General features: G+C 27.1%; 2 protein-coding genes across 3 annotated transcripts; both read left to right on the top strand.

Annotated features, from left to right (window-relative positions):
• The first annotated feature begins 296 nt into the window (after positions 1 to 296).
• Positions 297 to 1,343, top strand: LOC149512871 (heavy metal-associated isoprenylated plant protein 16-like). 2 transcript variants are annotated; one of them, XM_089750558.1, is made up of 3 exons: positions 297 to 434; positions 513 to 591; positions 703 to 1,343. In XM_089750558.1, the coding sequence occupies exons 1-3, from the start codon at positions 429 to 431 to the stop codon at positions 978 to 980; spliced, it is 363 nt and encodes a 120-aa protein (XP_089606684.1). In that variant the 5' UTR covers positions 297 to 428; the 3' UTR covers positions 981 to 1,343. The 2 variants fall into 2 exon arrangements, with proteins under 2 accessions (XP_089606684.1, XP_089606683.1); XM_089750557.1 differs by having other exon boundaries at positions 304 to 591.
• Positions 1,344 to 9,764: 8,421 nt separating this feature from the next.
• Positions 9,765 to 10,830, top strand: LOC111306194 (heavy metal-associated isoprenylated plant protein 16-like). The gene is made up of 3 exons (XM_022904106.2): positions 9,765 to 9,908; positions 9,987 to 10,065; positions 10,179 to 10,830. The coding sequence occupies exons 1-3, from the start codon at positions 9,903 to 9,905 to the stop codon at positions 10,466 to 10,468; spliced, it is 375 nt and encodes a 124-aa protein (XP_022759841.2). The 5' UTR covers positions 9,765 to 9,902; the 3' UTR covers positions 10,469 to 10,830.
• Positions 10,831 to 11,761: the final 931 nt, after the last annotated feature.

Genomic DNA, 11,761 nt, shown 5'->3' with positions numbered 1-11,761 from the left:
GGAATTTAAAATTATAATGAGAGTTACATATATGCGTCGTTTATATTTTTATGCATTTTATCAGAAGAAGAAGATTCAAAACGGACTTTGTAAACAAAAAAAAAAATGTTTTGTTTGAGTTGACTCCGATGGTCCAGTGCATGGAGCTAAAGTGAAAGAGCTGACTTAAGTAAACTTGGTGGGGTCAGCTTGTAATAAAGGTCATCAATGGTTCCTGGAAGTTCCAAAGAAATATCCATACAGCTTGGGTCGTAACAAATTCTCAATCCCGAACGGTCTATAAATACCGACAACATGTTCTGCCTCGTTCAAAACAAAACAAGTAAGCAGTTAGTTCCTTTCTAGCTTCTTCCTCCAAACATCTTTCCCTCGCCATCGCCATCATTTTCCTACTCTCTCTAAGTCTATCTTAACAGATAAACGACACCATGAAGGTATGAAAATGAATCATGAAATTAAAAGTTTCTTTGATTGATGAATTTTATGTTGAATTGAAATTTTCCTTTTTGCAGCAAACGATTGTAGTCAAGGTAACTATGAATGGAGACAAGTCCCGCTCCAAGGCCTTGAAAATTATAGTCGGTCTCTCAGGTAGTAAAAACAAGCTGAAACCCACTTTGATTTCATTCATTCTGATAATAAAATATTGGGAAAATTTTTATGCTGATTGCTGATTTTTTTTTCTTTATTGTGTGTGTCAAGGAGTGGAGTCTGCTTCATTGAAAGGCGATGACAAGAGTCAAATAGAGGTAACAGGAGATGGGTTTGATCCAGTTAAGTTAACAAGTAAGCTAAGAAAGAGTGTGGGGCATACAGAGCTTGTGAGCGTAAGTGCCGTGGGTGGTGAAAAGAAGGATGAGAAGAAAGATGAGGAAAAGCCAGCGGCGTATGTGTGGCCATATAATCAACCTTTATATGTGTATCAAGAGGTGCCACCATATGGATATGCCCAGCACCACGACCCTTGCTCCATCATGTAGGGGACAGGGATTTTACAGGGGACAAGAAAAGAGACAGATGCAGCTGAGTTTGAGAAATTTAATACTATATCTTGCAGTTCACGAACAACATGTCAACAGAGCTCTAATTTCTACGTCTCATATCATGAAGGAAATGTAAAATTTAAGCAGGCAATAGTGTCCATGTGAGATAGACTTGTTGCCCTTTATTTATTTCTTTTTTTTTTTTCAGTTTTGAATTTTATCGTATATTGTGTTAGGAAAACAGCAAGGGGTGGTGGAGGAATGAGAAGGGCTAGATTTCTGATAGTGAAAGTGTGATAAAGGTTTTGTTTGATGTCACCTAATTGTTGATTGAATTTTGCTGTTGTCATCTCTGTTTTATTCTTTGTTTTCTCCCTTCAATTAACCCAATATTTTAACTCATATAAGGGGATCAGTGAAGTACGATGTTGGGAAAAGAGAAAAGACTTTCAGTTTTCCTTTTTTCCTTTTAAAAAACATAAGGAAACATGGTCAATCTTTCAATCATGCAAATATAGGATGTCTTCTCTTGTTATAATTACTCAAACTAACTTTATTTCTACAACTATAAGCCAATGGTTAAGCAATAGTTCATTAATTACTCCTTTAATTTTTGTTTCATGCAAATGGTTTTTAATTGGTTGTGTGGTTCAAAGTAGTAGAAATAACTGAATGTAAAATTTAAATGATTCATATATAATCACTTTTAAAATATGATATATAATAAATTTAAAATTTAAATTATAAAATCTATTTTTTTTATTATCGTGTAGCATTGTAATTTACTTTGTGTCAAAAAAAAAATACTTAACCAAAATAAGGTGGAAGGGGTCAAATGTCAAACTTTTATAGTGCATTTAAGATTGTTAGGGGAAAAGGGTAAACTTTGGCAAAATAGAGGTGTTTTTTATATAATAAAAAAATTACAAAAGTGTGATTAAATTAAGTTTAATAAAATTATATTTAATTTACATATATATAAAATAAAAATAAAAATTATATATGTAAAAATTAAAAATTAAAATTATATAAAAATAAAATTTTAATTTAATAAAACATATAATTTTTATTTTTAATTTATATATAATTCACATATATGTAAATAAATAATAAAAATTATATATGTGAAATTGAGCTGGGTTTGGTTGGGCTCGGATTTTAAATTTTTTGTCTAAGACTTTATTCAAAATTTAAACAGATCTAAAAATTATATTCAATTCTATTTAATAGGTTTTAGTTTTTTGTTTAAATCCTTTTAAAATTTAGATGGACATTCAAATTTGAACAAATAACTTGATCCTTGAACAGCACTAGATCAAAATGCTAGATGTAAATTTAGATTCCTTCAACCACTTAACTAATATGAATTATCTTTTAGGGAAAAAATCTATTATATATATATATATATATTTTAAATTTGACGGCAAGGGTTCTTGAATCAATTATATATAAATGTATGTATATATATTTTTGTGTATATAATTTTTTCCATACATAAAGATTATTTTAATTTTTATAAATATAAAAACAATTTTAAATTTATTTTTCTCTTTGAGTTTCATTATCTTTCTAATTTAAAAAGCAAGGTTTTAAAAAAAAAAAAGCAAGTTAAATTTTCTCTAATAAGCAATGTTGCTTTTAATTGGAAATAAATGTGTACTTAAAAAATATATATTAATGGATTATGGACCGGAAGATGTCAAATATGCTTAAGGATGTATAGTGTTTTACTTTTCTTCTTGCAAATTAATGTATACGATTTGTTAACCATGAGTAAATTATAGATTGGTAATTACAATCTGTTATTCTTTTATGAGTTTACGTCAGTCATGTTGCAAAATTAAATTACCAGTAATTCGATAGATCAATTGAATGAAGGATGCCATCAATGGTGGCAATAGCTTTGCCTTTCTATGCCATGATATTAATGAACTTGAGCACCCTAATTAGGTCAATCTACCAAGAGGTTGTGAATTGTGATGCCTTTAAAAGGTTTTGAATAACATAATTTAGACAATTGGACGAGTCAGGGTTGTATTTTATGGTAGGCATATTTCTAGCTAGCACTTCAATCGGACGAGTCATTAGAGTATTTTATTTCATGTTTTCTGTGTGAGATGATGTTGATGCTGAAATCATTGTGAGTAGTTTATCAACAACCTGTAGTCAGAAAATACAAAACCAGCTGGTATGTAACAACATAAAGAATTGTATTTATTTTTGTAAGTTTAAATTACCATTAATTAGTGCTTTTTTTTTTCTTTTTTGGTGATATTGATTAAACGTTGCATGTAATGATGTTATTAAAGACTAATCAGGAAGCAATGGAGAATCCACCTGCAGCAACTTCAACAGTAAATCTAGTTACATCTTCTATTTTTGTTGAAACCTTTCCTTGTAAAAAAATTTCAACATGATTTTTCTTTAATTAAAGAAATGTATTGATGGTTTGTTATGTATTAGTTTCCCTTTTTTTTTTTTTTTTTTTTTGCAAATTGCTATGCATTTTTGGTGGTGAGATAGAAAGGATACTGTCCAGTGCTTGCCTCCAGGGTAAGTAGGAGTGAGTCGTAAGATGGTGAAATTTTTGGCTGGACTGAACAGAGAATCAATTATTGATGCAATTGGTATGGCATCTGTCCATAGGAATCCTATCTTATCATAGAATTTATACTTTGAGAAAAAAATGTATGTATAGTTTATTAAAGACAATAAAAAAATTATAATACCCGCTGCAACGCAAGCGGAGAGTGACCTTGTATCATATATTATAATCTGTTCTTTTCACCTTATTTCATAAATACTTAACATTTTTATTCTCTAGAGAATAATTTACATTTTCTTTGACACATGCAATGAGTAATTTAGTGATTAAGGTGACACCCTTCAAATATCATCGGCATCATCAACATCATGTATAGTCATTTTCCATATATATAGGGTCACTCTCAAATTAACAAAGAGAAGAAAGGATAAACAGACAAGGTGTAGAAATTAAAGAGTGGCTCTCGGAAACAGAAAAGGACAACTCCACTCTCGAAATTAACATCAGCTGATAGCGAGATTACTTCTCTTCTTCTCTACTTACATGTTGGATATTATTTGAATCGAAAATTTTAAGTAAATAATCTACATCATGACCTGAGAGTTGAAGTAGCAAATCTCCCACCATATTTTATGTTAAGAAAAAAAAAAAAGGACGTCATGTTTTAATCTAAACATTATTTTATGATCTCATGAGACCAGGAGTCCTATCTTCTGATCCAAAATTTTGGTCTCTTTCATATTTATGAATAGTAAAATTTAAAGGTATTTGTCAAATGATCTTCGGAAAGTTTGTCTCTAATTTAATGGTTTACGACAGCCTGCTAATGGCAACGATAAAAATCAGACATCATTTGGGTATATTCATGCCAGTCTCCCGACGTGGCCTGAAATTCATTTTAAACTATTCGCTGATCATAGCTTCCTTTAGTTTATTAATGATACTTAGAATTTTTTTAATTTTATAAAAGTCGTAGTTGAGATTTGAGAGGTTATTATTTATTAGTAATGTTGTGGATTCATAAGAGAATCAAAACTTAGAAGTAATCATTTCTTTCTTCCTTTTTTTTTTTTTTTCATCCATGTGTTATCTTCATTCTAAAACTTTTAAATGATAAAAAATAAATAAAAATCATTAAATACACTTACAGTCAAATTTTTAAATTTCACCAATAAGATTTAAAAGATATCACATATCCCTTAAGATATATTTAAAAAATAAAAAATAATTAAAAATAAAAATAAAACATTTGTCAATATCTTAATACTGTTTGTCAAATTAAAAATTTATACTTATAGTATATCAAATATTAACTCTAAAAAAATTTCAACCTATAATGATTATAAAGATATGAAAAATATAGGTGCATATATTTTTAACTCAGGAAGAGTTAAAATCTCCCTCCCAAACAAAAGAACTTGCGTTGCCCATAAAGTGATGGAAAATGACTATATCTTTACTGTAAGTATTATGAAATAATAATAATAATAATAATAATAATAATAATAATAATAATAATAATAATAATAATAATAGTAATTTAAGCCTATTGGGAAATGGTATAATGGGAAAGCAATTTTATGCCTTTATATTATTAAGAAAACAACTATATGTTCGGAAAATAAAATGAGAAACTAGGATTGGATTTAAGCTTGGCATTAAGATTGTGATCAAGAGTTGCATTTAAAGTAAAAATTGTGATTAATGTATCAAAAAGAGAGAGAGAGAGAGAGATAGAAAATTTACAGTAACTCCAAATGCAAGTAATTACTTTTGTAATTAAAAAAAAATTCATCTTATAATTGAGATTTTTATCATAAATCTTATCCTATTTAACTAAGGGCTATTCTAGGGGCTCGGTCCCTTTAATATAAAACTCCGCCTCTTTTTCTAATTTAATTTACTATTTTGGCTTTCTTTCATTATTTTGTTGGTTTAGCCCTAGTATTTAACGTTGCAAGAAATTTTATAGCTTTAAGAGCAATGTCAAATGAAGATTTAATACAATTCCTTTTTTTATTCAATTTAATAAGTAGTAATTTAATCTTATTCATTCAAAACATGTTTTTCATCCAATGGCCTATTATACGAGTCCATGATGATGAACAAAACAAAGAAAATTATTTTCTTTGTTCCTTCATTAATTATTTTTTTAATAAATTTAATGATTTATGTATTCGTATAATATAAAATATTAAAATTCATATATTTATATTATATTTTATATAAAAATTACATATAATAATTTATGTTGATATGAAAATATAAAATATAATTTTTTTATTTTATTAAATACATATATAAATATCACTATAATTTTAAATATATTACTTTTATATCTTATTTTTATATTATATTTATATCGTATTATTGTATCATATTTTAAATTATTAAACTTAATTTTTGATTTAAGTTATTTGATCTAAACAATTTAACTTTATATCTTTAAAGTATACAGAAAATCTTCCTTTTTCAAGATACAATCTAAACAAGAAATGAGTCATGTATATACCCGAGATTCCACTTTCCATTTATTTGGCCCCAAAAGCCAAAAAAAAAAAAAAGGTCTTTCTAAAAGTGTGGTAAAAAAAAAAAAAGTGGAGCTTTATTTGGATTTAACTGTGATACTAGAAAGAAGCAACACTTCTTTGGACCAGGCCATGAACACGGGAGAAAGCAAAAGGCTTGGCGTATATCTTGGCTGAGAGAGTCAAGCAAAAGAGCGAGGCTAAACCGCGTAGCCTAACCTAACGCCCGTATTCGACAAATCTGGGGTAGACTTGGAAGGACCCTAGCTAATTTATTTTATTGGTGGAGACTCTTCCGCCAGTTGGCAAAGCCTTTGAATTCCTCGATCACCTTGCGGCTAGTCGCCGAGTTCTTACTGTACGGGGCATGAAGAAAATTCCAATGTGTAGGCTGTGGGTATTGAATTTTAAAATTTAAAATTATTAAATATTATCATTTAAAAGTAATTATACAATTTAGTTAAATTAAGTTTATTGATATTTTTTTATTTATTTCGTTCTATCTATTTATTAATTGGTACCAAACCGAAAATTCTAATGAGTAGGCTGTGGGTATTGAAATTTAAAATTTAAAATTATTAAATATTATTTAAAAGTAATTATATAATTTAATTAAATTAAGTTTATTGATCATTTTTTTATTTATTTCGTTATATCTATTTATTAATTCGTACCAAACCGAAAGGAATATAACTAAAATTTAAGCCAATGAAACCTTGTTAAAAGGATTTACAACCTTTAGGTCATAGGTTACATAGCTCCATTAATTGTGAAAGTCTTTAATCAAAATGATTAAATGAAGATTAAATTAAATCTAAATAAAAACTTGTGGATTGTTAGAGTTTGTTAAATTGATTTTATTTAAATAATGTTCTCTACGAAAGATTATGGTAATATTTTTAATTGTGGTTTCATTTTCAATTATTCTTAATATTATTTGTCAAATCATGAAATTCTACTAATATATTCTTTTTTCAAAATTTTTATTTTAATTTTCATTTAATAAAAGTTTATGATCTTAATTTGCCTCAAAACCTTCAACTAACTATAGTTTTACCCTTAAATAAATATATTTCTAAACTCATGTCATGTTATGTTTCATCCAATTTTGACCAGCCGATGAATTACGAAGCGATTGGCTATTTGATCAAATTATGTATCAGTAATTTAACACTAAATGACCGAGTCAAGTTGACTTAAAGTCAATGAAACCAATCAACTATGCAAAAATTGTCTCTATGCAAAGAAAAGGCTTACTAATTTATATGCTCATTATTTGTTTGTCTTTCTATTTTTAAAGACTTAAAATTATGTTTTTTTAACACTTAAATTTTTTATATTCCAAAATCATTTTTTTTATATTAAAAATTATATCACATAAAGTTTATTAAAAAATTAAAATTTTAATATAATATACACTAAAATTAAATTTTTTATTAAATTATGTAAAAATCAATAAAAATTAATAATACGAGACCAATAAGAGAGTATATTATTTAATTAATTTTTAGAACGAACAAAAATTCAATGAATGGGGAAGAAAGGTCACGCCCTCCACCTTGCCAATGACTAATCTAAAATAATGCTAATAAATCTATTATAGAGAAAAGAAAGAATTAAGGTTTGCTTCAACTTTTTTCCATCTAACCTTTCTTTTGGCTTATTGTTGTTTATATGATTACTTTTTCATCTAAAATATTAAATATGATACTAATATTTAACTTAGGTCCACATTCAACAACTCCTTTGTTTCACATTCTCCATTGTATAAATTATTTCACTAAATTAATTGAATGAATTTGGGTTTGTTTAGTTTAATTTGTTGTTTATAAGTGGGAGTCATTGTCAATGGGAAAGGAATTTGTTACTATTAACATATATCAGAATTAGGCCCACACTTTATTGTGGGATTAATTTCATTTTTTTAAATTATGTTTTAAAAGTCAGAGAAGTAAAATTTTTATATTAAATTTTAATGAATGATGATATATAGAGAAATGTAAATATAAATTAGAACTTAATTATATATGAATATAGTTTTTTTATTTAATTAAAAATATTAAATTATATTTTTATTAATATAATATATATTAAATAATTAAATAATTATATTATTTTATATATCTCAAAAAGAGTTGGGCAGAACACTCAAAATCTAATCCTGAGGACTTCAATTATTTAAAAAAAATAAAACTTATTCAAATCATTATTTAAAAAAATTTGCATCAATTAAATTGTAGCGAATGGATATAAATTATTTTGTCATCTATACATCTAATTAATTTTTCTTTACAAAATTTATCTAATAAATAAAATTAAAAAAATGACAAAAAATTAAATGAGATAACACGTGAATTTATTAAATTAAAATATTAAATAATATTTTTTAATAAAAATATATATAAATGTAAAATTAAATAAATAATAAAAAAATTTATGTATACCCAAGTCGAAGTGTAATACCCAAAATCTTACTCTTACCTAAGTTTGATTTTAAAAAAAAAAAAACCTCAATCCAAATTATCCTAAATTAAAAGAAAGCACACTAATTAGATTAGGGCAAATTAAAATATATCGGATATGGATTATTTTATCATATTTATCTTAATTAATTTTTTGTTATAAAATTTTATTTAATAAAAAATAAAAAAACCCAAAAAACAAAAAATTTAAAAAGTACCAAAAAAAAAAAAAAAAAAAAGAGAGAGAGAGGTGACCCGTGGATACTCGAGACAAATTGAAACACTTTAAATTCATCTTTCACCTTATATCTCATTTAAAAAAAAAAAAAGATCTATTTTGATTTTTTAAGAAAATACATCTATATTAGATTCTTGCAAATCAAAACTAATCAAATATGGATTATTTTATCATTTTTTAATTTTATTGATCATCTAATAAAAATAAAATATAAAAACTAAATATAAAAGTTAATTATAAAAAATAAAAAAAAAATGAAGGAAGAATGAGATGCTACGTAAACATCCTCTCTTTCCTTATTCTCTTTAAAACTAAGTATATGGTAAGTCAATCACATTGCTAATTGAACAAATCCTGCAAGAGATTTAAACAATGAAAGTTTATCTTTTTTTAATTTCGTAAAATCTTTGAATTGTATTTAGGATTTAATGGTGAAGATCTCTATGTGAAAGTATTGTTGAAGTTTAAAAAAATAAATAAATTGTATCAGCAAACCTGTGTCTTTATCAAGATTCATGATCTCACAAACAACATGTCTTTATTTTTTATTTTTTTAATAAAATAAGTTATAATTTGAAAATAATAAAAAAATTATAAATGATGCAATTTAAATTTTAAGTTTATACAATTTAATTTTTATAAATAGTTGTAAAAATCAATTAAATTAAACTTTAATTTTTGAGTATGCTTCTTTCTTCATCAAGGGTGATTACAAGATTGGAATTTAAAATTTTGATGAGAGTTATATGTACGAGTTGCTTTAATTTTTATGTATTTTATTAGAAGAAGAAGATTCAAAGCCGACTTTGTAAAAAAAAAAAAATCTTTATTTGAACTGACTCTAAATGGTAAAGTTCGACGAAGTACGGAGCAAAAGTGAAAGAGCTGACTTAGTAAGCTGGGTGGCGTCAGCTTATTATGAAGATCAACGGTTCCTAGAAGTTTCAAAGATATCATACAGCTAAGTTCCTAGCAAATCTCAATCCCCAAAGGTCTATAAATACCAACAAAACGTTTCTGCCTCCGCCAAAACAAAACAAGTAAGAAGTTAGTACCTATCTAGCTTCTTCCTCCAAAAATCTTTCCCTAGCCATTGCCATCGTTTTCCTACTCTCTTTGAGTCTATCTTAACAGATAAACGACACCATGACGGTATGAAAATTAATCATGAAAATGAAAGTTTCTTTGATTGATGAATTTTATGTTGAATTTAAATTTTCCTTTTTGCAGCAAAAGATTGTAGTCAAGGTAACCATGAATGGAGAGAAGTCCCGCTCCAAGGCCTTGCAAATTGTAGTTGGTCTCTCAGGTAGTAAAAACCAGCTTAAACCCACTTTGATTTCATTCATTCTGATGATAACATTTTGGGAAAATTTTTATGCTGATTGCTGATTTTTTTTTTTTTTTTGTGTGTGTGTCAAGGAGTGGAGTCTGCTTCATTGAAAGGTGATGACAAGAGCCAAATAGAGGTAACAGGAGATGGGTTTGATCCAGTTAAGCTAACAAGTAAGCTAAGAAAGAGTGTGGGGCATACAGAGCTGGTAAGCGTGAGTGCCGTGGGTGGTGAAAAGAAGGATGAGAAGAAAGCTGAGAACAAAGACGAGGTAAAGCCAGCGGCGTATGTGTGGCCATATAATCAACCTTTATATGTGTATCAAGAGTTGCCATCAAGTGGATACGCCCAGCACAATGACCCTTGCTCCATCATGTAAGAGACAGGGATTTTACAGGGGACAACAAAAGAGACAGATGCAGCTGAGCTTGAGAAATTTAATACTATATCTTGCAGTTCACGAACAACATGTCAACAGAGCTCTGATCTCTACGTTTCATATTATGAAGGAAAATTAAAATTTAAACAGACAATAGTGTCCATGTAAGAAAGACTTGTTGCCCTTTTCTTTTCTTTTCTTTTTTTTTCAGGTTTGAATTTTATCATATATGGTGGTCGGAAAACAAAAAAGGGGTGGTGGAGGAATGAGAAGGACTAGATTTCTTATAGCGAAAGAGTGATAAAGTTTTTGTTTGATGTCCCCTATCTGTTGCATAATAAAATTGTTAATTCTTGATTGAATTTTTATGTGTTCATCTCTGTTTTATTCTCTGTTTTCTCCCTTCAATTAACCAGATATTTTGACTCATATAAGGGGAATCAGTGAAGTACCATGTTGGGAAAAGAGAGAAGACTTTCAATTTCTCTTTTTCATTTGTTTCCTTTTACAAAAAATAAGGAAACATCGTCAATCTTTCAATCATGCAAATATAGGATGTTTACTCTTTTTATAATTACTCAAACTAACTTATTTCTACAGCTATAAGCCAATGATTAAGCAATAGTTCATTAATTACTCCTATAATTTTTGTTTCATGCAAATGGTTTTTAATTGGTTGTGTGGATCAAAGTAATAGAAATAATTGAATGCAAAATTTAAATGATTCGTATAATTATTTTAAAAATATGATATATAATAAATTTAAAATTTAAATTATAAAATCTGTTTTTTTTTTTTTTTATATCATATTGCATTGTAGTTTACTTTGTGTCCAAAAAAAAAAAATCACTTGGACCAAAATAAGGTGGAGGTGGTGAAATGTCAAACTTTTAACAGTGCATTTAAGATTGAAAGCTAAGTACTTGTTTTGACATAAAATTGTGCTGCTGCTGATGTTGTATCTCTATCTTAGATCCTGTTTCACCATTCATTTTAAACTACAAAGTTGATCTTTTGTAAGAGGAAGAGGGTGAAGTTTGGTAAAACAGTCATTTTCCATAAAAAATCAGGGGTAAGGATCAAAATGCTAAATGTGAGTTTGGATTCCTTGGACCACTTAATTAATATGGATTATTTTTCAGGGAAAAAATCTTTTATATTAATTATTTTTTTTAATTTAACGGCAAGGGTTCCTGAATCAATTATGTATAGATAGGTATATATATTTTTGTGTATATAATTTTTTCATGCATAAATATTATTGTAATTTTTATAAATAAATATAGAAGAACA

This window comes from Durio zibethinus, chromosome 21 (genome assembly GCF_047325235.1).
Source record: "Durio zibethinus cultivar Kanyao isolate XHJ-2024 chromosome 21, ASM4732523v1, whole genome shotgun sequence".
NCBI classification, from domain to species: Eukaryota; Viridiplantae; Streptophyta; class Magnoliopsida; order Malvales; family Malvaceae; genus Durio; species Durio zibethinus.
The sequence above is the reverse complement of the archived record's forward strand: the minus strand, read 5'-3'. Positions and strand labels throughout refer to the sequence as shown.

Excerpts from the sequence above, each read along its gene's own strand:
- LOC149512871 (XM_089750557.1), top strand. The coding sequence starts at position 450 with ATGAAATTAAAAGTTTCTTTGATTGATGAATTTTATGTTGAATTGAAA. Across the intron at positions 592-702 it reads AATTATAGTCGGTCTCTCAG|GAGTGGAGTCTGCTTCATTG; the intron begins GTAGTAAAAACA and ends GTGTGTGTCAAG.
- LOC111306194 (XM_022904106.2), top strand. Across the intron at positions 10,066-10,178 it reads AATTGTAGTTGGTCTCTCAG|GAGTGGAGTCTGCTTCATTG; the intron begins GTAGTAAAAACC and ends GTGTGTGTCAAG.